The 24736-nt window shown below is 43.0% G+C and overlaps 1 protein-coding gene across 2 annotated transcripts in view; it reads left to right on the top strand.

Annotated features, from left to right (window-relative positions):
* The first annotated feature begins 2909 nt into the window (after nucleotides 1-2909).
* Nucleotides 2910-24736, top strand: part of ZDHHC20 (zinc finger DHHC-type palmitoyltransferase 20) — a 41816-nt gene continuing 19989 nt past the window's right edge. For both annotated transcript variants that reach the window (XM_042866593.1, XM_042866592.1), the window contains exons 1-3: nucleotides 2910-3075; nucleotides 19468-19494; nucleotides 23900-23994. In XM_042866593.1, coding sequence (XP_042722527.1) covers nucleotides 2958-3075; nucleotides 19468-19494; nucleotides 23900-23994 — 240 coding nt within the window. In that variant the 5' untranslated portion in view covers nucleotides 2910-2957. The remainder of the gene's footprint in view (nucleotides 3076-19467; nucleotides 19495-23899; nucleotides 23995-24736) is intronic.

Here is a 24736-nt window from a genome sequence, read left to right as displayed (position 1 = left end):
GAAGCAAAATTGAGATGAAATTATGAAGATGAAGGCTAAAGAGAACGATGAGAACATCTGAAGGAGTGTTTGCTGTGTTTTGCTGTAAGGCAGCTTTCCAAAAGGACAGCAGATGTATAGCTATATATTTTTTTCAATTAAAAAAAAAAAAAAAAAAAAAAAAAAAAAAAAAAAAGTTGTAAGGGGTGACGCAGTAATTTACAGTGCAGTAAATTTTTCCACTTTTTCCCTGCTAAGTTGTTTGAACTGTTTATTACAAACAAACGAACAAAATTCTGCAAGACTGTGCAGGAGACCCCTGCCAGAGCAGAGGATGCAAAGGTACATTTCACTGCTCTCACAGAGATCTTCATGTAGGTAAATCAGGTGGGCAGCCAGAAAGGGGCATGTGAAATGGACCAAGGACACCTGGGTTTTGCTTCTTGACAATTATGGGATGACCTCACATGAGCTGTAGTGCAGTGCTTCAAAGCCAAGCAGACACACAGTCACTTCTAGCAGAGCTTGCTTCCATTCTGCCTAGCATCCATTTAAGGAGTTCTTTTCTGCTCAGGAAGTCAGAGTAGATACATGCCAGATGGCTCTGAGAAGTGGAAGATGTTACTCCCTGAGCCAAGTGGTCCTTATGCAGTGCAATTCCTCAGGTGGGAGCACACATGCAGGACAAGCAGCCCTCCCAGAGCCTCACAGCCTCGTCAGCATCTTTCTTTGATTCATTTCTACTTCAGTTCCTCTTAGGATGGAAACACTGTACAGAAATGTTGCCGGCAATAGCTGGTCAAAAATCATCTCTCATAGGCTTATACAGCTGTCACTGGCTTTGTGATTCATATTCACTACTTCTTATAAAGGGTGACGATATTCTTACAAAAGTCAGGGAGAAGGATGAAAGCAGTGTCAGAGAGCAGTAACAGCAGCCACAGGCACCACAGGCTCAGCACAAGCTGGTTGTAGTTGCACCTCCCTGGAGACCCATTCTGGCCCATTCCCACCGATGGTGGTGTGGCACTCAGGGATCAGTGCAGGATGAAGAGCACATATGCTGTGAAGTTGCTCACTTCCAAAAGTGGTTGGTTAGGCAAATGTTCACACTGTATGTGCACATCTTCCTTGTAATTCAAGTTCCAACAGCCCTGTTCCCAAGCCTTCCAATAGGGTGATGCAGGGTTGTATATCCCACTGCTGACAGTTTTATATTCCATAGCTTGCACCCCTCATTTAACAAGGAGATCACCATCCCAATGACCTCAGAAAACAGCACCTCTCTAATGTATTGCCCATGAGAAAGAAATTAATTATTTATAAGAGTCAGGGGAGGATCAGGTTGAGAGTTAGGAAAAGGTTCTGCACCAAAGGGCAGTGGGCACAGGCCCTGAGCTGCTGGAGCTCAGGGAGCATTTAGATACTGCTCTCAGACACAAGGTTTGATTTTGGGTGATCCTGTGTGGAGCCAGGGGTTGGACTTGGTGATCCTTATTGTCCCTTCCAATTCAGGATATTCTGTGACACTATGATTCTAAGTAAGCAGCCAACCACTGGTTCAATGTTTCCATTGCCAGTGGCTATGCTTGGTACAGTGAACAACTGGAGATTCCTGAGTTTGATATCTAAGAGGTATTTTCTGCTAGTTTGGCAGTCACTATTGCCTCAATCTACTTTTGGGCGTCCGGGTGGTTATGACTGACACTGCAACAGCGTGTTACTGAGTTATCCTATACGAGATTCAAAATTCCTCCCATTTTCTTTAGCTTAGCTGTGAGCATTTCAACACCAAACAAATATAGGACCGCTGAATGTCACTATGTGCTCTTTCCACAGCGTTCACCAGGTAGTCAGCACGCCAGACAGTGCCAGGTGGTTGGTATGGAAGGGGCATGCTGTGAGCATAGAATCATAGAATTAAGGTTGGAAAAGGACACTAAGATTGGAGGTTGGACTCAACCATCAACCCATCCCCACTGACCACACCACTCAGTGCCACATCTCCACGTTTCCACATCCAGGGGCAGTGACTGCACCACCTCCCTGGGCAGCTGTGCCACTGCTCCACCACTCCTTCTGATAAGAAATTTTTCCTAACATCCAACATAGTTCAGAAAAATTCATTTCTGACATTCAAGGTCCCAATTTCAAGATGAATACCAGTTGCTCGATATTCAGTGGCTCAAGCTAACCTGTGCCACACACAGGCTGACAGAACTGTGTGCCCCTTCATTGCTACCGTGATTGCGAAGGTGCCATACAGACTCCACACAGCTGCCCCACGCTGTGCTCCCAACCCTCATCGGTCGGTCGCATTTATTTGCTCATTTTTTGCTCCCGGCCGACCCCACGCCGTGAGGAACCCGCGGAACGCCACAGCGCCGTGCTGCAGGGCGGCCGCCGCCAGGTGGTGCCGGAGCGCCGCGACAGACGGCCGGGAGCGGACGGCGGGCGGGAACGGGGCCGTGATCTGAGGCCGTGGCAGCTCATCGCCCTGGGACGGCGTTCACGTCCTTCCCAGTAGTGGATGGCGTTGTGCTTTGGATTCAGGGTGAGAATAATGCCGATGTCGCAGAGCGGAGCTGCGCAGAGTTCAGCTTCTCGAAGTGCCCTGCCGGGAGAAGCGGCAGGTACGCAGGAGCTGGGAGGGGCAAGCCCAGCGCGGGGCAGGACCGGCGCAGCCGACCCGGACGGCCGGAGGGACGCCCCACGCTGTGCGGTGACGGCGGCCGCGGGCTGCCGCGCAGGGACCGGGCGGGACGCCGCGCCGACACGCGCCGTCGGGGCTCCGCCACCCGGAGGCAGAAGAAGGAGGAGGAGGTGGCGGGCGCGGGGCCGCCCATCTCCCGCCCACTGCGGCCCGCCCAGGGCCTGCCCGCGCCGCCCGGGGCCGGCTCCGCAGCGGCGGCGATTGCTGCAGCCGCCGCCCGTGCAGCGCCGGCGCCGATGCCTCCTGCAGCGGCCGCGGGGGGAAGATGGCGCCGTCCCACGTCCTCAAGTGCTGCCAGAGGGTGCTGGCCTGGGTGCCTGTGGTCTTCATCGCCCTGGTCGTGGCCTGGTCCTACTACGCCTACGTGGTGGAGCTGTGTGTGTGTGAGTGCGGGGACGGAGGGCGGGCGGGCCGAGAGCCGGGCGGGGGGACCCCGCGCCGCCCTGCTGGGAGCTCTGCCCCGCGCTGCGGCACCGGGCAGCCCCGAGGGGTCACTTTTCCCTCAGGCGTTCTTTTGGAGCGGTCTTGTTTTCTCCCCCCTCACCCCGCTGCCCCCCGGCCCGGGGCCGTCCCTGGAGCCGGGTTGACCTGCCGCCTCCCGTCGGAGGGCGGGAAGGGGTCCCGGTGGGCTCTGCCCACTCTGAAACGCCTGATGGCGGCGGAGCCCCGGGGAGGGGTTGGGGGCTCTGCAGCTCGGGCGGGATCTCCGTCTCACAGCTGCGGCCGCTCGGGTGGCGTTTCCCCCTATTCTTTCTGTTTCGCTCGCTTTGAGCCGATCTGGAACTAACTTGCGTACCCGACAACTCCGCGTTGAGTTGTGTTCCCCCCTTCCCCCTCCCCCTTTTAATTAACGTTGCCGGGGTCCGGTGTCACGGAGGTGTAATTAGGCTGAAAACATCCTCCCTAAGAGGGATTTGGGGATTAGGGGTTTGTCGGGCTGCGTCAAGGCTGTGGTGGTAGGGTTCAACCTCGTGGAAATCTGATTTGTGGTCGGTGTCAGTCAGGATGATATGTTCCCTGTTCTGTCTGTAGGAGGAAATTAAGTCTGCTTCGGGAGGATGTTCACCCGTTCAGGGGAAATGGAGACGCACAGGGATGTGCAGCATTCACCAGCCTTGCTGGGCTTTGGTAGCAGTGTAGGAAATCTAAGAAACGCATCACTTGGTACTCAGTATTTTAAAGCAAGGAAGGTGGAATTAAAAGATAAAATAAGAATGAAGAGCTATTTTCAGCTATGTGCATAGGTGTGCTTTTGTCCATATACTTCTGTTTCTGTGAAATACTTGCTTTCATAGCTCTGACTTGAAATAAAGCGCTTGAATGTACTTGGATGAAACCTGTAAAGATATCTGTTCTTTGGAAATAATCAGAAATGTTAGTTTGTTGTAATACTTAGTTTTCAGGCAACTTCTGAAATTCTGTCTCTCACAACGTTTCTGTTAGCAGATGTGGAATGGCACGTAGCATAAGCAGCAAGCAAAATGTTATTTGGACATAAAGTAGTAGAAATATAATTCTAAAGGAGTGCTTACTGAGATATTACACGAAATGTTGACATGGAAGAGTTGCAAATATGTCATTGCATCCAAATGTGTCAGTTTGCTGTGGTTTAGTAGTCTGCTTGTTTGAGTAAATAGTGCTGTTATTTTTGGGAAATAGGACTTAAAACTATAAACACTTGGAACCAGATTTTACATAGTCTCTAATACGGGAGGTTTAGGGCATGGATTTAGAGCAGTGCTGAGGGGCTGTGCAGAGTTCTAGACTTATATTTTACAGATGTGATATGAAGTCCAACATGATGAAAGGCAGACCAGGGGTATATGTTTCTTCTCATCAACAAAGAACAGAAATTCAAGAGCCAAAGTGACTTGCCCAGGGTTGCGCTGGTGCTCTCTTGCTGAATCAGGATGGGTCAGTCCTCCATCTCCCAAGTCCCAACTCTGTGCCCTAATCACAGAGTGGGTCAGGGCTGGATGCTGCTGAGTAATTTTCCAGAGATAAATCTTTGACCCCCATCTAATGGAAGACCTTTGCAGACACAGAGAAGCTGCAGAGTCCTTCCAAATTCAGCAGGATTTCATTTGTGTGCAAACCGTTGAAAAGGCTGGCTCATATTTATGCAAGAACTTTCACATCTATAAATCTGATTTCTAGACGTCTGACGCTTGTTTGCAAATCAACTTTATTCTCAGTGTCTGCAGATACAGGCTATTAAGAAAAAGTGGTCGTTCAGTAAGAAAATTACCTATTGATTTTTATTGCTGTTTCTGGATCCTACAGTTGGTTAATGTCAGAGTGGTGGTTAGTGACCAAGATTTGTTTTTCTATGACTTTTTTTCTGATTGATTTTTAAAAAAAAAATATTGTTCTCACTTTTAACCTGCTGTTGAACTTAGTTTATGCATGTGAGGAAAATTCATCTCAGGGAACAAGAAAGATGTATTTCAGGCATTTTATGATGCTTTGGGTTGGTCCTCTTCCGGGGGCGCCCCCCCCATGCTTTTTTGTTACTCTGCTTGAGTTCCAGCATGGAGAGTGCACAACAGTTTTCTGTTTCTCTTGGCAGATATGTTGATTTTTCTCTCCATACTCCATGTTCTATTTTGGTTTGAAAACTACTGTAGTGTGCACTATGAAGCAAGGACTTGCCTTTAATGTGCTGTTAATGAATGAAGTGGCAGTCTAAGCATATGTGCCCATACAGCAGGTGCAGAAGTGGGGCTTATGGCTTGTTGTGCATCTGGGTGAGGGAAAGACAGATGGAAGAAGGAAAGTTTTGTAAGGGAGGAGGTGAAACAGATCAAGTAAATACTGTGAGTAAAACAGAAATTACAACCACTCGAGCGTCAGTGTTTTTTCCCAAGGTTATTGTTAAAGGTTAGCAAATTGTTGAGATCTGACGCTAGCAAGGAAGCAGGAAGAAAGAAGAGCTTTGTTCTCCCCAACTATTTCTTCTGTCCTGTTATAGTGTGTGTTTTTTTCCTCAAGTCCCAGCCTTTTATTAATGGTTAAACATATGTATTCAGTTCTCCTACTGGGAAGCCAAGGTTAATGCAGTAGCATAAAATACTCTTAAAGTAAAAACTGGTTGTAAAGCTGGGATTGCTTCCTTTTTCATGTCACTCTTTTTCTTTCAGTTTTGCTTCACTGTGGAACTCGCCCCACCCTCCTGCACTGGGACATTCCCGTATTGCTCAATGTCTGCTGCTGGTGGCTGAGGGCCTTGGCCCTGCTCTGTAATTCACCACCGGCATGTATTTACTTGGCTGTGCTGCTTCTACAACCATGAATTATATTACTTACATGCTGCCTGTAAGCACTGGGAGGGAATGATGTCGGTGAGGTGAAAGGAGGTTCTCAGTGTGAGCTATTCTGTTTTCCTCTATAGAAACTACCTGCATTGGTGTATTTCTCTGGGCCAAACTGGAGCATTACTGGGCCAAACTGGTGAATGCTGGCTGTTTGAGACCACTGCTGCTGTGTAGCTGTGATCCATCTGGTAATCTGGCTACTGACCAACTGGAAAGATGGCAACAGCCATTTCTCACCACATCTGTGAAAGTTGAGGGAACTGTTGTGGAAAAACTCTGTGAACGCATATAGCTGAAGGAAATGGAAACGACTTGAGGCAGCGTCTTATTCAGATTTTCTTTAAACGCTTTAAATTAGAAAAGCATGGATTAGTGCTTTCTTAGTAGATTGTTTTTTTCTTTCTACAAATAACTTGCATGGAGCTCTGTATGCAAGAAAACACACCTAGAAATACAGTAAATACAGAAAAGCAGTAGTGGGTGCTGGAAAATGTCTTTTCATTAGTTTAAAACCATTTATTGTTTTCCTTCTCGTTGTCAAAACATGTTTTGCTTTTAACATTGCCTTCGTAAACAATGGTGGTATTATACTGTTAGTGAATTGAACTGATTCTTTCTGCTTACCACATCCCCTCAGAAGGTCATGCTCAGCATGACCGGAGCTCTTCTCGTGGGGCTCATTTCACTTTTGGGTGACTTGCCTCTCATTGCCTATCCCACCATTCTCCAAGCCCTTTTGTAGGTGAGCAGCTTAAATACCAACTGGCTACACTTTGATTAGAAGTCACAGTTCTGATTTACACAGCAGAAGCTGGTGGTAAAGTCAGGCTGTTTCACACAGGTACCCCTTTTTTACTAGAATGCTTGCAGAATTTAGTAATACAGTCTGCACAGAGAAAAAGAGAAAGATGTTAACTTTGGCTGAGTTGCCTGCAGATTGCAATTAAGGTGTGTTAGCTGGCTTTGTTTAAAAAAAATAAATAAACAACTTGTTACAGGCAGCATTTTGTTTCTATAGCTAAAATTGTGTGTTGTCATCCTGGCTCTTCTCCTGGGTGGAGTTCTAAAGAGAACTGCTTGTTTCACGAACATACACTAGTCTTGTGTTCGTGTTTCTGTGCTTGGAACACCTCAAAGTCTGGAAGGCTGTGATTTCTGAAAGGTGTGAGAGTAAATTGTTTTGTCTAGTTCTTAACATCTAGTTGCTTTTTTAATGTCTAATATGTCTCGAATCTTGGCAAACAGCAATTTGTAACTTGGAATTCATAATCTAGTGTTACTGGTGCACATTTAACTCCTTAACTGTTGTAATGACTGCAGTAGCCCTTTTAAGCAGGAAGATAGCTCTGATTTCCCCTAAGCACATGAGAAGCACTCAGTGATGTGTTGTAATGCACCCGCTTGAAGAATCTGTTGCATAAACAGAAGGCAGGTAATTCCATCTGCTTCCTCTGGAAGAAATCTCTACTAAAAATGTTAATGCAGCAGTTAACAAGCAGAGTGATGTGGTATAAACAGCAGCTCAGTAACCTGATTTCTGACAGCAGCAATGGGATCATCACACAAGTACAGCATTGGTATGGTGTGTGCAAAGCCATTCCCATTGGAAAAGGGGTTCTTCTTCAGGAGCTAACTAATAGCTAACTAATTGAACACATTAGATTATTAGTAATAGTTAACAGTGCTTTTGTGCCCTGTGAATTTCAAAGAATAAAAAAAACTGCTATGGATGCACTTAGTTCTGCTGTAGTGCCTTGGCTCAAGCATGCCTGTTGTCATCTGAAGTGAGAGCCTCTTCTCTTGTTATGAATAAGTAGAATTCCTGGTGAGGTGCTCAGGCTGGATACAAGTGTGTTGGAAAACCAGATGCTTAGCTTGAGCAGAAAGATTATCAACCTTCTTATTTGGTTCTTCACGCTGTGTTGGTCCTGTTGCTTTATAGGGACAATGGCCATGTGCCCTTTATATGGTATGAAATCTGCTCACTTGGCATTCTCCTATTGGAGAAGAAAAAAAAACAACAGCACAACAAAAATACCATTCCAAGAGCACCAGCAGTAGCTCAGCCTGGTTTCTTGGGAAATTGTCTTGTGTCTCTGCCTTTCCTCTTGTGCCTGCTCTGCACCCTGCCCGCTCCCAGCCCCCTCTGCAGTGAGTAGGCCCTGCACCCAGTGTCACATTTCCCTTTTATTTGCTGAAGTGTTCCCTACAGCTCTGCAGCAGTTGGCATCTCTCTGTGATCTCTGGTCACCGTTTGGTCAGGAAGCACAGCGTGCAGGCCAGTCTGGGGTTGGTTTGCCTGCCAGTGAGCTGGATGGAAAAGCAGCATCTGAGCTCTGTGCAGCCATTTCCTATCAGTGAGTGTGCAGCCTGTCTGCTCTACCTATCAGCTGACCTGGTGAAATGTACGGCTATCCACAGGGCACAAGATCTCTGCCGAGCTCCCAGAGTTGGCCTAAATTGGCCATTGGCTGCGACGGCTTTGGAGCAGGGTTCTAAGGAAGGCAAGGAGCTGAGCACAGCCATGTGAGCCAGTGCAGGAACTGTGATGTGTTACTGTCCTGCGGTAGCTGTGATCAGCGCTGCCTTCACTGGGCCATTTCCTGCTCATCTTCTAGATGTGGCCCATGAAGTTTTTGTTCTTAGACTGAAAGGGCTGGGGTAGAGTGAGAACTTAAGATTTAGGTGAAAAAGGGGGAAAGGAGAAATCCCAGTTGCCTGTCTAAACATGTGTCTGTAAATGCTGAGGGTTTGTTGGGTTCCTTTTTAACCCAGTCAATGTATCTGTGTTGATCCAAGTATTTATTGAACTGTCTTACAACTGCTCAATAGCTGGTTGGAGATGTGTTTTCATTCCCAGTGTTACAAACAGTATTCCATTTGGAGCATCCATTTTGTTAGTGTGTGTGATATTTAGCAGGAACATTTGACAGGTAATGACAGGCACTGTCCTGCATCTGCTGAATCAGTACTGGATGGATCTGAGTGTAAGAGGAGCAGTGCAGCCCCAACAAGCACATCTGCTCTTTCAGCCACTTCCCTAATATCACCTTCTGTGCTGTTGCCAAGTTGTTTTCTGTGGGGTGTCTTTAACTCCACCTCTCCTGTGCCAGGAAAGAAAAGAGACCTTTCCACTGCTTTTCCCCCACCCCCAGTCTGTGCAGTGCCTCCTGTTGGAACCTCTCTCTCCTTATCTGTGCTAAAAATCAAGTTCCTCCTCTGCAGCATATCAAGCATCTGCTTATCCTTTCTTTCAAAAGACCAAACGGCTCATCTGTTCCTCATTTGCGTTCTCTTTTGACTATTAAAACTATTTTATGGGTACTAGATTGTCATACAGAATTTGCTCACAAGATCACTTGATCATGAGAGCAGCATGCCTTGCCTCTGCAGTTTCTGTAACGCTCTCCCTCTGATGCTATATATGGTGCAGCACTGAATTAAATGGGAAACATTGAGCCATTTTGATCGTGTGATTTACAGATCAATCAAGTGTGGTTTCACACGGGTTTTCTTATTTGTGCTCTTTGGGTTGTGTGTTCTGATGTCTATCTCCAGAGAGCTGAATTCTTATTTAGAGATGAAAGTAATAATTCAGTGGGAATTAGGCAAGCTACCACTGCAGAGAGAAGGAAACATAATTTAGATGAAATGTGAAGTTACCTTGAAAGGAACAAACTTGATTTGTTTGAAGTGAACTAGACAGAGTTACTTTGTAAGCTGATTTACGATTGTCTGTGTTAAAGTCTAAACTGCCAGTAAACGCCTCAGCCACAGCCTCTTCTTAGCATGCGTGTGGAGAACCCATTACTGTGCTGCTCTTCTTGACAAGCAGTCATTGCTTTTATGTCTGTCAAATTTGGATTAAGAAAGAAGTGAAGTGTATTTCCACAGTGCTGGAATAGATGGTACCTGGGCAGAGTGTGGCTTCTGTTCTGGTCTGAAAAATCTGGTCAGTAACGTGGAATTTTGGGGAGGAGTTGGGTTTGTTTCTTAACAATAGTTGGAAAAGACAGCAAGTTGAGCATAGGCTTTTTGTAGAGATTTTGTGTGTGTATATTTTAATCATTTTAATGCACTACTGAAATTTCATGGTTTTCTCTTTTTCAATATTAAAATTTACAAAAAGCTCGAGTTCAGCCTATTGGTTGCAGAAAAGGGATATTACTGGCTGTGTTACAGGATGGGTCTCTGCTACAGTAATGCAGTGACTGGTGCAGAGGATGGGCTTGAACATTTTTAATAATTCATAATTTAGACATTTAACAAAAGAAAGAGCAATTGAGCCAATTGCTTATCTTCTCTCTTCTGTTTGGCTTTTCCTATTGACATTCTCAAACTTGGAATGATCCCGTGTTTCTCCCATCTTCCCAAACATGCAGAGCAACTGGAGAGACTACTTTGCCAAGAAGCTGTTGGGAGAAGGAAAGGCATGACTGCAAGCAGCAAGTGAGGTCTGGGAGAGCTGTGGGGCATATACAGGGCATGAGCTGTGTGCAGCTGTGCCTTGGCTCCCACCTGCTGTGCCACAGTGCTCTCCTCCCTGCATGACTTCTCTCAGTCTGCCGACAAGCAGCTGCACCTCCTGATCCCATCCCAGTTCACATTTCCATGTAGCTGCTGGGGAAGCCACAGCTTTGAGGGGTTGATCTAATTATCCTTTTCTTATCTAATTATTATTATTATTACAGAGGCAATAATTTCTTATTCTTTACGGCCATCATTTCTTATTAATTCACCACTCTCCAGTACTTCACTTGCAGATGTAGATGCTCTTGCAGCTGCGTCGCTTCATGTGATGTCCTAGAAGGATGGCAGCAGAAGTCAGTCTTCTTAATAGGAGTGATGCATACATCAAATTCCTCACTTGCTTCTTGCTAGGCTGCTTGCCAGTCCTGCTATTCCATCTAATGCTTTACCCTGGGAGCCCTAAATGAGTCTCTGAGGTGTAGCAGCAGCACTGCTTCTTTGCTTGGCACATGCTGTTTTAGATCTGTGGCAGCGCAACTGAGCTCTGAGCTCTGAGTTAATGCTTTCCAAGAACATGGTGAGAGGTCAGCAGGCAGGTGTTGGTTGCCTGTGGTTTGTTTCCTTTTGGGGTGGTGGGGAGAGATGAGGAGATGAAGGTGTGAGGGGCTTTTTTGTTCGTGTTTTTGTTTGTTTTTGCTTTAAGCCATATTTACTGAAACAGGGCTGTATGGGCAAGAGAGTTTATTCTTTTGTATCTTTGCATTTCCTCCTGACTTTCAAACCATAGTTTGGATACTCCAAAAAGATCCATAAATCCCTCTGTGGTGGCTCTGGCAGTCTTTGTGCTGCCTCTTGTTTTGTTCATGTTCCTAGGTGGCCTAGCAGTCAAATAAGATCTGCTAGGGGGGATAGGAGGGGGGAAACAAGTCTTGTCCTCAAGCCAAAACTTTCAGTCCTGTTGTTCTGGGTGTTTTCTCCATTTCAGCATTTACTTCTTCTGTTGTATTTCTGTGAGCATTGCTGTTTTTCTTTTTTTGTTGTTGTTGTTGTTGTTTTTTGTTTTGTTTTTCCAAAGGAACATAAGGAAGAAGCTGCAGTCAAGGTTTATCTCAAAATTAAACCTTCCTTAGGTTGAAGTGAGAGTGACGTTTTGTTTTGCTAGAACAAGCAGCAAAGCCTCCAGCATTAAAAAGTGACAGCGTTTGTTATCAACCAACTTGATGAGCTGTACATGGACAGAATCTTAAAGTCGCCACGTACTGTCTTTGAACTTTTATCTGTTCTTTAAGTACTTGAATAATAAAAATAATATTCTATAAATATTAAGATTTACAAGTTCTAATGATTTGCCCATCATTTACTTTGCTCACAACTAGTAGATGTGATTTTAAATGACGTGTTTTTCACAACGAAACTGTAAAGAAGTTTAATGGACTTACAAGTGTGGCTTTCTGATACCTTGATGGGAGTTTGTGAAGGCTACATTACTGACAGCTATGTTGTTAATGTGTTGCTGGCAGAAAATGAGCTCTCTTCATCATAGACACATCCACATTTAAACTCAAGTGGCAAAGATCAACCAGACCTATCCAGCAGCACTAAAAAAAGATTGAACTTAATTAGAAGAATCCGGTGACAGTGCGTGTGAGTGGGTTGCTTGCTGGATAGTTTGATTTCTCCCATTATTTGATGAACCTGACAGTAGCAAAATCTTTCTTTCAGAAACTAAGTGCTGAATGCTTTTTGATGAGATTTACAAAGAGATTTTTATCCACAGAGTTTGGCAATGAGTTTTTATCCTGATGTTAGTAGAAAGATTGGCTGCAGGGCCAGAAATGAAGTAAGGAGGCAGTTGATTTTGGAAGAACTTGAAGCCAAATGCAGAGATGGATGGATATCTTGCCAACAAAGCAGAGGCCTACAGTCAGCCCACGGTTCTTTTGCCACTTGGTGACTGTCTGAAGGTTGCAGCAGCTGTGCGTGGAGTTTGCACTCCCTGCTGGCTGATCCTTCTGCACACCTTTGATAATGCCTTAGAACTTGTTTGGAATAGTTAAATAAAGTCAGTTTCTCTATTTTCTGAGAACTAGACTGGAAGTAAATGGATTTACTAGTAGCAGCCTGAACCGTAAAGCACTCAGCAGTTGTAGGGACTGGTGGTTACAGCCACAAAGAGTACTTCTGGGCCTTTTTTTGCAAACAGAAATTATTTCCCTACTTGAAAAAATCTTTTCAGAAAACAAATGGTATGTCGTTGGGTTATATTGTTTACTTTAAAGGTAGTGATGGTTTCTAGTATTACCTGCAGAGCAACTCATGTGGAGGACAGCAGCCCAACACCAGCTGCCGTGCTCTGCCCACAGTAGCTGATGCTCTCATTTGTGTCTCAAATCTCTTGCAAGTGTCCTCACAGAATCACCAGATTGCAGGGGTTGGAAAGGACCTGAAGAGATCGTCGAGTCCAATCCCCCTGTGCTCCTTAACCACAGAACCAGGAGGGGTTACTGCAGGGTGCAAAGGCCTTTTTATAAATACACAAATATTCGAGTGTAGTTTTACATTGAGCTTGATTTGGCCTCAGTACCCCTCCTTCAATTGTAAATGTAATTAATTTGTTCTGAGGACATCAGCTGTCCTTTCCATGTTTTCTTTCAAACTTTCCATATTTTCACCCATTTCCTTTGTGTCAGAAGGAGCACATCGGACTGCCTTGTGCAGCTAACAGCTTTCTTTGTCTTGAAGAAGAAACTAGGCTTTTCTTTTGGCTTTATATAGTAGCTTGAAGGCAATATTGAGAACAACTTAATGCAGCACTTCCAAACTGCTGGGCAATAAAGCTGTTATTGTTATGATAAAGTGGGGTTTATTTTGGAGGAAAAATCTGAATGAAGAAAATCCAATTATTCTACTAAGTAGCTAAGAAAACCGTGCTGAAGTAACGCTGAGGTTTAAAATCAATCAAAATGCAAATAGAATGAGCAGTGGCACTGGTGATTAAATAGCTGAAGAAAATCAAGTTGCATTGGGTTTCTTTGGGCAATTATGGTAAATCAGAAGTGAATAGAGCTTTTCAGGGAATAGGGCTTTTTGGAGACAACAAACCTGGTATGTTGCTGCAGCCTGATGCTAATGTTGGATGCCTTTTCCAGAAAAGGCCCTGAGTTACTCAGGCAGCTGCAGCTCGCAGTGCTGTGTCTCATTAATTCCTGGGGTGGCCATGAGCGTGGGGCCATGAGCTTAAGGCTTACTGACACATCTTCCTACGTGCCAACCAAGTGTAACCTCAAACTTTGAAGTCATTTAAAATATTTAAACGCTCTCAGTAAGAGCCATTATGAGACCGTTGGTATAAATGATAAGAGTATTTTGTAGAGGCAGAAACAAGGGGTCATGTGTAGGATGCTGCTGGTTTCCAGAAGTTGGCTGCCTTTCTGACTGTGTTCTTGAGCTGTGACATTGGGAGCACAGAATTTGCTGTTCCCACCATGTGCGGGAGAAATCTTTTCAGTTGTCAAAGCTTAATTCATTGCTAAATGTAACTTGGTACCGAAGGAGTATTTTGTATCAATTATGCCAATTTCTGCTGTAGCCCCACTTGTACTGATGCACATGCACTCTGCACTGAAGCTGAAAAAGACCTTGCATAAATAATAACAAAAGCCATTATTATCTTCTGTGATAAGAAAATGTTTCCTGGGCTGCAAGCCTCTGTCCTCCCTAAATTAATTGCTATAGCTAAAGAATTGTCTTAATATTTTCTGAACCATACAACCAACTGTAGCCATGAGTGATAGCGAATAACAAAAGAGGTCTGCAGTGCATCTCATACTGCCATGTTTGAAATATTACCACATCTTATCTCTCCCTGTGAGTATTCTTCGAGTTCTGTAGCAATAAACGTCACAAACACACTAAATTTGGTGGCAGTGATGCTGGCAAGAGCCTGCACCAGATCAGCCTGCGTGCAGGAAGGTGAAACTTCTTACATCCCTGCAGCAGAGATGTCCAGCATGTGTTGCACCCCAGAGATGAGTGCTGCCTTGGATCTGGGTCTGGTACGCCCATGCTGCCCTTGTGCAGGCACATGGTGGGTTAAATAAACGAATGATTTGGCAGTTGTTGTGGAGGACATGTGTCCTAGAGCTGGAGATCCTGAGGTTTGTTTGTTTGTTTATTTGCTTTCTTTAAAAATCAGTCTAGCAGTGTGTGAAGCTAAAAGAGGGCTAGGTCCTTGTGACCCAAACTTACTCAGAGATTGTTTGTTCCAGCTGGTGGCAAGACGTGTAATGCAGCTCCTGGCCCCCACAGCCTTCCAGCAGGGACCTGGCAGTGTTTTATCGTGCTGGCTTTTGGCCACGTGGTGCTGTCAACTCAGTTGTCTTGAATCATTTGTCTAAAAACAACTCCCTGCTGCTGAGGGAGAAACACACTGCTGGGTGCCTGCCTATCAGAAAATAAGGAAGAGCTCGGTGTGGGAGGGTCACGGAGCTTTGGGAGAAGTGTAGAGGTAATACAGTCCTCATTCTGTGCCACTGCCCTCGGGTCTGTGATGCAGGTGTGTTTATTCTAGGAAATTGACTCATCATCTGCCTCGGTTACCTCATTAAGTGGTATTTCTGCCATATTCTTTTGAATGAGAAAGGTCTGCATTTGCAAACAGGAATTATGTGACTATAAATCCAAGTTGTACTTCCAATTAAATACCCTTTTCTGAAGAAGCACAAAATGAGATAACATAAGTGGTGCTTGCCTTTGCAGGCATGGTAATGCCTCAGGGAAGTTTCTGTTTGGTAACTTCTCTAGTGAAGGAATGCAGTTGCATGTTTAGCACTTTATTCTGTCCACAGGGAAGGTCAGCCAAAACGTGAAGTTACTCTTTGAGAGTCTTGGAGAGGCTGTGATACCCCAGCTATAACTTCTGCCAGGAGCCACTGTGCACAGAGGAAGGGCACACAGCACAGCTGTATACAGTAGCAAGATCAGTCTTTTTTCTTTTCTCTACTTCTGCTGTTGGATTTTGTGGTCTGGAAATCACACATCTGGCTCTCGAAGAGTGGCTTGGATTAGACAATACGTTTTAGGAAGTGTGGAGATGTGATGTGTGTTTTATGGAGGGATTTTTTGCTGTTCAGTTTTCCTTCAAGGTTGAGAGCAAACGTGTTTTCTTTTAGCTTACTTTGGTAGGTTTCCTTAAAAACTTCTCCGAAGAATCCTTCTGGCAAATGGCATCTTTCTCCAGTGCCATTTATGATACCATTTATAACATCCCTATGTCTGCAGATTGTTTCCTGTGATATTCTGTAGGCTTCTGCCTCTGTGATTCATGTGACGTAGGTGAGATGGAAGGTAACAGGCAGCAGTGCAAAGCCACACAGAGGCATAAGAGAGAACTGAAGGAAGAGGTGTCTTCACTGCTAAGGGTGATACTCAACATCTAAATTGAAACTTAAGCAACTTTTTCCTATGCTAAAGTCAAACCTGGAACTGTTGTTGGTCTCTCATGTTGACCAAGTTACAGAGTACATTTTAATACAGCTTATTCAAAGGCTGAGTTGTGTGTTTGGGAGTACGCAAGTCGTTTTTCTACACAGAATGCTCAGTTTTGCATGTTGCTTATTGCAGCGACCTGCAGCATGGAGAGCTGCAATGTGTAAGCTACCAGTGCTGCAGGAGCAACACATTAGGCTGTCTATCCTCAGACAGCTTGCAGCATCCCAGGGATCTGTGTAGGCCAGCATCCTTTTCCTCACAGGCAGACTGTCCTGAGCCTTAGTGAGGGCAATTAGGGAAGATCTGAGATAACCAAGGGCAGCTCTGCGCTGCAGCAGACAGGTGGGACTCATTCCTCACAGGCCTGCACAGAGCTGTAACACGGAGATGCTGAATCCTTTGGAATTAAAGGCTGCTCAGTGTGCTTATGAGTGTGTGCTGTTCAGCTTTGCAGCTATGTGAGCTGCAGCCTTCACTGCCTAATCATATTTTTATCTTTCCCTAGCAGTATCTTGCTGGAACTCTTTAAGGCTTCTCTAGGAATCAGAAACCTGAAAAGCCAATCCTAAGAATACTTTTGCTCTCGATTTTCTTTTATAGCTAAGCAGTAGACTGACACGGGTATGTATTTTGAAATCCTCAAAAGAAAAGCTGATTTGCAGCACTTACATTTCTGAAATAGGGACTGGTTTGTTTGCTGAAGGCATTAACTTGTTTTAATGCACCTAACATAATAAACAGTGCTGTTGTATCCTGAGGGTAATGTGTAAATCATATGCAATGCTCATTTTGTTCAAGAAAAGAATCAATAAGCAAAAAGGCAGCGCTGTTTCATTTTTCCCATCCAATTTCCCAAACAAAAAATGTGTTTCAGAATTGTTTACAGTTGAAACTGATTTAAATTTCAGTGGAGACCAACAGCAAGGTTTAAATACTCAGAAGCAGCAGAGGAGAAACCCAAAACCAGGGAGGTGAGCTTGTAACTGAAGCTGCAAGCCGAGGATGGTAGGATACGATGGTAGTGCTGTGTTGAGTTTTCTTCCTTAATCGAGTTCAAAAGCTGAAATTGATTTCTTGGTGGCATAAAGCTGCTTGTTACATTGCCAGCCTAACAAACGCTTACAGCTCTCTTTTATGTAAAGATTAAATATTAACTTATTTAAAGGGAGGTTTAACTGGAGTAGTTTCACAGGGTCTTTATGTGATGATTTTTGTTTGCTGCGTGACTTTGTACAAATGCTTGGATTGCTCTTCATTGAGTTCATCTGATAGCAGGAATAAAAGCCATGCAAGGAATAGTAGCAGAATCCTATAACTTCTGAGGCAAGAGAGAACTAGCTGTCTTATTTTTATTTAACTTAAGGATGATAGGACAGAATGAAAATCACAAGTGTTTTAGGGTTCGCTTTTACCTCAAACTGCAGGAGTTGGCCAAACTACAACTGTTTTCCTAAGGGACCAATATGAGTATGAGAAAATTATCTTCTTGGTTCCTTAAAGCTATGATTAATTTTTATGAAGTTTTATTTAGAGTTTTTTTTTAAATGAAGTCTCACAAGTGATAAGATCTTAAGCTTCTCTCTGTGTGTAAAGGCTGTTCAGTACTTTAAGTCCTTAAGCATCAAATTTGGCTCAGCATTTTGTTCTGTACTGAGAGCTGAAATGAGGTTAACAGATTATGGAATGCTTTAACCGGAATTACCTAGGAAGAAATGAATCTGTTTTTATAGATAACACTGTTCTCACAACCCATTAGAGAATAATTAAGAACTTTTTTATATTTCTTGTCTAAGGAAATGCATGTTTGTCCAGCTGTGAGCAAGATGTTAAAATACATAAGGAGCCAAAGACAAAGCTTGCTGTAATGTACTTTTAGTACTGTTGTTAATTTATTTTTTTTTTGTTAAGCAAACAACTCTGAGTAGCAAGGTTGTTTTAACTTTCTCCTTTCTAATGGTTTTTATATTTGTGTTGTTTAAAAACTTTAATTGTAATGCAGAACTGGAGAAATAACATTTCAGTTAAATATCAACCCAAAACACAGGATTTACTCTGAGTATAACTTGAGGTCTGTATGATACAATGGAGCAGTACTTGAACTTTTCATGATGCAGTTGGACTTGTTCTTATATGCATGTACATACTTTGTAGGTATGTGTGTTTCAGATGGTTTTTTCTGTGTGAGTTGTGTCCTACTTTTAGACAGAAACACAAGAGGAGATTGTGCAACTGTGCACATCAAAATGTATTAACCAATGTGAAATTATGCTATTCTTTAAGGTTATCCTCCTGTAGTTGAAGAGAGAGGTTCCCATGGATAGATGAGACAGAGTGTACTTTAAGGAGTGGGGAAAAAAAATCACTAACATCTCAACAAACAGGGCTCACCCTGTGCATTGATGTATCACCTCAGTATGTCTGTGACTATAAAAAGAATTACAGTTGTGTAATATGGCTGCAGGCCCCTTTGCCATAGGTACCTACAGGTAAGCAAGACACATACTGTCTCTGTGACCAGAGTAGCTCTGAAGTCTGTAATGCATCCTGAAGCCCTGTGGATTTTTGTCTGTAGTGAGCATCAGGAAAAAGCTCTTTTGAGCTGACGCACAGAGTAAAGACTGTACGAATGTCAGTGCTGAGAGAAAGGAGGCCACGTGGAGCAGGTGGATGGCAGCGGTTCAGGTGTGCGCTGACCTTTTGCTCGTGTTGGTGACCAGAAGCTTAAATTTGCCGTACCGGATGTCAGGAAAGAATCCCTTCCTCATTGAATTTCAGGAATTCAGTGTCTAGGTAAGAGACTCGGCAAGGCGCATGGTGCACAGCATTCCAATGAGTACAGCTGCTCTCTGACTAGCATCTTACTCAACAATGAGCTTTTGAGGTTTTGGAGAACTGTGGGTGCAGGAGAATGTACCAGCCAGGTAGTACCCAAGGCAGATTTCAACAACAGAATTTGCTGTTGGGACAAAAAGAGATGAAGTTGCAGAAGACAAGGAAGTAGAGAGTTTCTAACTGTGCCTTAGGAGTCCAGGTTAAAAGGAAAAAGTCAAACAGCTCGTGACAAGGGAAGAGAGGAGTGGTGGAAATAAACTTAGAATTACATGCAACTCATAGTTTCACAGGGACTTCTGTCAGAACTTCATTTATCTCATTTTGTTCTTTCTGTCTGTATACCTGTTGGCCTGGTTCCCAGTATGCTTCAGAAAACATGCTGGATACATGTCTGAAGGGTAGCCTGTATAAATTATGTTCTAATTCTCTGAAAAGGAGTGTCCTCAGATGGTTAGAGCAGGGAGCTGGATCTCTTCAGCTATTCCATGACTCACCAAGCCTTAGAGGGTGTCAGGAGGAATCCTGTTTTACCCAGAAGTGTGTAGGGAAGTATTAACACCTGAAATATGCTTTGGAACAAGTGAGCATCTTGTGTATCTCACTTCTAACCAAATTATTTGTTCAGTACAAATTTACTTACCTTGTATCTTTTTTTTTTTTCTCTTCCAGTTACTATTTCTTCAACTGCAGAAAAAGGTAATGCTTTTTAATTATTTTTGTTATGGGTAGTTCTGTTGTATGCAAGTTATAAGGGATGTGGAATTTAAATGTGCTTGATGTGTAAGCTCTCAGTGTTAAGTAGCTTATTGCTAAGAAACAAGGTAAATGTTATGAGGATGAGTATATTGAGCTTGTTGTACCACACGCATGGTGTGATGACAAGACCTGTGAGCATTATGATTTAAGTGTGCAAATATTTTTAAATGCGTACCTTCTGAGAACAGAAGAAAGAAGGAACTGCAGCAGTCAGTTGTGTGCTTATTCCTGAAAGGATGATGTGTATTCATAGAATCACCAAGGTTGGAAAAGACCTCCAAGATCATCCAGTCTGACCATCTGCATTCCACCAATATTTCCCTGCTAAACCACGTCCCGTAGTTCCGTGCCTGAATGTTTCTTGAATGCCTCCAGGAATGGTGACTCAGCCACCATCTGAGCAGCCCATTCCGGTGCCTGACCACTCTTCTTGCTATCGCTCACCTTACTGTCCTCCCTGAATCCCATGACTTGAAGAATTGTTCTACTGTTGGCTGTTTTCCGACTGCTTACCAAATTCCTCAGAACACCATTCCTCAGGACTGGTTAGAGCTGTGCAAAGTCTCAGCTACTTCAAAGGTATCTGCACAGTATTTTACATTTCCAGGCAAAGTGGTTAAGGCCTTGTTTTGACAAACTTTGCTTAACACTTAGTATTGTCTTCAGCAAGCGTGTGTCGCACTGAGTATATTTACAGAGATTCAAACTGATCAGAAAAATTCTAGCATTCTTGTTTTGCCAGTTCTTTCAGTTGTGGACAGAAACTGGGCTGAAGAATCATGCAATTGCAGAAGTTCTGTGCACTGCTTTTATAAAACTTTAGGCTTTTTTTTTTTTTTCCCTTTGTGTTTCCTTTTTTCCTTTGTGTAGAAACACAAATGATTGGGATGTTTGGAAATTCATTTCAGCTTGTGAGGGAACACAAGTGGTTGTCGTGGTCTTGTAGTAAGCATAGATTTACCCAGAAAAGGCTGTCCTCAAAGCTGAGACCACTCAACCCTACAGAAGAGGCTCTGGCTCTTTAAATATTTTTGCAAAAAAGCGTGGAACTTGAAAGTAACCCATCAGTTCATTTCCTGGAGGGAAGCACCCAGGAGAAAACTGCAGAGTAACCCTGCTGCAGTCTGTCTGCTTTTATCTTCTAAAGAGGAGGTGAAAGAATGGGAAAACCTCCAAAATAAACTGTAAGCTTTTTAAGACAGGAGCAGTGTCAGCCTGTTTTTTTTTATCACAAAGCACAGCTGGGCTTCATTAAAACTGCAAAGGATCCTGCAGATGGCTGCTGTGCTTTTACTTTCTAGTTTAACCAGAAGAGAAGTTTTACTTTCTAGTTTCTTTCAGAAGTGCAAGGGCTGTGTTTCTGTTAAAGTGTGGTAGAGCAGTGACATCGATGTAGTGTAGCTGGATCTCTGGCTTTAATTCAAGTGCAATGCCTGCCTGATCAAATCTACCAGAGAAGAAAAATACTTGATTAATTAGTGAGAGAGGTGGTATCTGTGAAACGTGCTTTTTAAGCTTTTGAAAGCAGTCACTTGCATGCTTTTTGCACCTTCAGTTCTGTAGCATGTCACAGGTAACCTGCATGCATGAATTTCTTTACAACAGAGATGCATCTTTAAAATGAGATGTAAAATTGTTTTTCATCTGAAATGAGACTTCTCATAAGCTTTATCAAGTTCTTAAAAGCCAACTTCCAGTAGCCAGGAAACAATGTTAGAAGAGTCAGATGGCCAAAGTACCACTAACATTGCAATATAGATTAATGATATGCATCTTAGCAAATATGTTTTCCGGTGTGCTGTGTTCAAATCTTCTTACTACCATTTTAATTACAACTTGTAATTCAATTACTGGTGATTTCTTCACCCCATTAAGGGTAATTGTTTCCCTGTCCTTTCGTTTTCGTATTCTTGTGTAGATTTATGTCCATTAGGGTAGAGGAATAAAGTCAACCCTCAGTCTCTCTTACCAATGTAATTTGGTTCTGTTAAGTATTATTAGCTCTCAAATGTGACTGTCTTTAAAATGGTGTTAAGAATGATTAAGAAAAAATTGTTAGGAGTAAATCTTAGGAGGGCTTAGCATGACTTCGGAGGATATCTTATGACATTGTCTTCCTGAGGGCTTAAACTATGATCTGATACATGTCAGTGCCTTCAGAAGGAAGCTGTTTAATTTGGACATAGCCTAGCATCAAGAATCTTGGATTCCCTAGCCAGTGCTGCTTCAGGACTCTTAAATCCAGCTAAACTGGCAGATGTTGGGTTTGAGTTATTTGATGGGGTTTTTTTAATCTGTCTTGCAATTACAAGAAAATGAACTGAATGGGAATGAAGCCAGGAATTGTATTTGGAACTGATGCAGGAGGCTTCATGGAGTCGTCTCGGAGGGGGTACTGCTATCCAAAGGGTGGGCAGATTGACTGCTAAAGCCACGCCGTCAAAAAACGATCTTTGCACAAACTCATTTCTCAGGAAGCACTGGCAGAACACTTATTTGTGACTATGGTAGGAATGGCAGCATGGAAGTAGGAAAAGAAACCAGAGTTGACTCAGTGCAAGGCCAGTACGGACTGCCAGCTGAAGGCGTGTACTCTTCAGTGCGTGGTGCCCCACTTTGCCTGCTTGTCTTTGCATGTAATGACAGTGCCAGGTTGCAAGCTCTTGGTTATTGCAAGAGTACAGGAGCCCTTTAACAGCTGCCTCTTTCTGGTAAACGTTGGTTGCATTGCCACTGATTTGTGCCCTTGTTATTGGCATATTTACAACCTGTGACTTCAAGGTTCTGCTGTTTATGGAGTATTGCATGCACTAAAAATAAACCTTCAAAAGAACTTGGATTCTGGGACTGATTTTTATGGACAGAATGAAACTTTGCTGTGCCTTCCCCTCTTTTCTATTCAGCTCTTCTCACCCTTTTTTTTTTTTTTTTTTTCCTCCCCAAAGCTTTGATTTGTGCAGCTGTTCTCACTGAGACTTGAAGTCTTCTCTTTTCTAGTTATCTCACGTTTTTAAATTGCTTACCCACATTGAGTGTGTATAGCACATAGAGCATCATTTTTAATTATGTAGTTCCTAGTACAGCCAAACATGAGTTCTCTCCTATTGGAAATAGAATTCCAGTGACAACTTCAGGATAGTCCTAGAAAAATTCTTAATCTTCATTGAGTTCCACAGTTGAAAATTTGCCAAGTCTGTCTCTAAAGTTGGAGGAGTCAGTAGTGAAGGTAAAGAGCAGAATTGTCTGAAGGAAGCACAAATGCTATTTTTGGTGGTGGTGTTCTGTTTTGCTTTTTCTCTTTTTATTGTAATGACCAGTGACAATCCTGGAAAAAAACGATAAATGAAGACTCTGTCTTTTGTGACTGTATACATACTTTTTTTTTTTTTGAGCTTATGGAAGTTTTTTAGGGTTAAGGGTCTGCTCTGCAATCCATTAAGGATGTAATGTGGCTTCTTAAAGACTCTGTGTATCTGCACAGGAAAGCAGGTCAAGTTTCCTTCTTCCTGCAACTGAAAAAGTGAAGATTAAGTAAATATTTGGCATGGTTTCTTTTCTAAGGCTTGCTGATTTGGCATTACCAAGCTGTTTCCTGTTCAAGTGGTAAAATAAACTTTTAAAGGAAATGAGATTGGAGGAACCTTCCTGGGTCATAAGGTCTTTGGTGTTTAAGCTGTATGATATAGACTCATTCAGAAATTGTCAGGGCTCCGTACTAAAGCCATCTCCATTTTGGTACTGCTGTGACTGTAATAGTGGGATTCTTACAGTGTCCATGCCTCTGATGATTTGAAATAAGATTTCCAGACAATTTTAGCTCACAGCAAGCTCTGAGTGGAGTTTTCTCACTGCCTGGTTTGGGGTTTTTACTCTCATTGAAGAGCAGTGCCTTCTACGATGGCACAGTGCCATGCTGTTTCTGTTAAAAGTACATCTCTTTACTGTAGTCTTACAACGGAATTGTAGCATACTTGCCTAAAAAGGTTACAAGGTGAAACTGCATTCAATTTTGTTGTTTGTTTTTGTTTTGTTTTTGCCTCTTCATATCTCTTTGAGTATCTCAGATTAAAAACAGCATTTCCTCGAGGAACGGCTGCATCTTATGTGATGATTTGATGTGGTGTGCGGGTTTGAGTTTTCTGTGGTTTTGGTGGGTTTTGTTGTTTGCTTGTTTTTTGAGTGGGTGCTCCTTGAGTGTGAAGTTTATTCAGGCAAAAGGGTTTAATATAACAATCTTACCAGGTGATTCACAATGTCATTCTGTAGCCCTCAGCAAAAATCAGAGGGTTTATCTCTTGCTATCTTCAGCTATATTCACCAAAATTTTATTTGTATTTTATTGCAGTTGTGTACCTTGTGATTTTCCATCTGTCATTTGTCATGTTTGTATGGTCCTATGGGAAGACAATTTTCACATCTCCTGCATCCCCCTCCAATGAGGTAAATCTGACGTTGGAAAAATGTCAATGCTTTTTTTATAAGTAGATAAACTGTTTTCAGTGATGTTTGCGGTAATGCATGATTCACCTTTCCCTTCTCATTATCTGAAATGGAACAGCTTGACAGCAAATCATGAATGAAAATCATCAAATTACTGTTAAAAAAAACTGAGCTTTGTATAATGGCATTTCCTTAGAATAGGTGTTTAATACGTCACTGATTTGACAGTCACTTGTATGTGCTGAAGCAGTAAGATAAGGTTTATTTGGGGCTGCAGTGCTTTGCTATGAAGTAGGTTGACATTTTTATTATGAAAAAATCCAATGACTGCTTTTTTGTGGTTTTTTTTCTTAGTTTTGAACTTTGGGTTGGAAAAATGTCATAATGCAATGTATATTCATGATCTGGGGGACTGAACCACTTAGCAGTAAGTCAGGAGTTGAGATTTAGTGACAGTTGAGTACATAAAGGAGCCTTACAGTAATTGCAAAAGAACGCATGGTGGATTTAAGTTTTGTTTTGGAAAAGAGCAGTATTAATTGTTTTAAGCCTAAAATTAATTACCTTGTTTCTACTTTCTCTAAGGCATGCATCTGTAGGGTTTAAATGCTGGCACCAAATTTGAAATGCTTCCCTTGGCTTTAGAAACCTTTTAAACTGGGTAAACTGAGATGTTGGTTGCTCTGTGGGGATTGCATTTTTATTCTATTTTTGGCAAGGCTGACTTTGCTAATGCCAGCCT

The sequence above is a fragment of the Lagopus leucura genome, unplaced genomic scaffold, assembly GCF_019238085.1.
Source record: "Lagopus leucura isolate 7727_CA_CO unplaced genomic scaffold, USGS_WTPT01 Super-Scaffold_100001, whole genome shotgun sequence".
In the NCBI taxonomy this organism is placed as follows: domain Eukaryota; kingdom Metazoa; phylum Chordata; class Aves; order Galliformes; family Phasianidae; genus Lagopus; species Lagopus leucura.
Note: the sequence above shows the minus strand (reverse complement) of the source record. Positions and strands in the feature narration are given on the sequence as shown.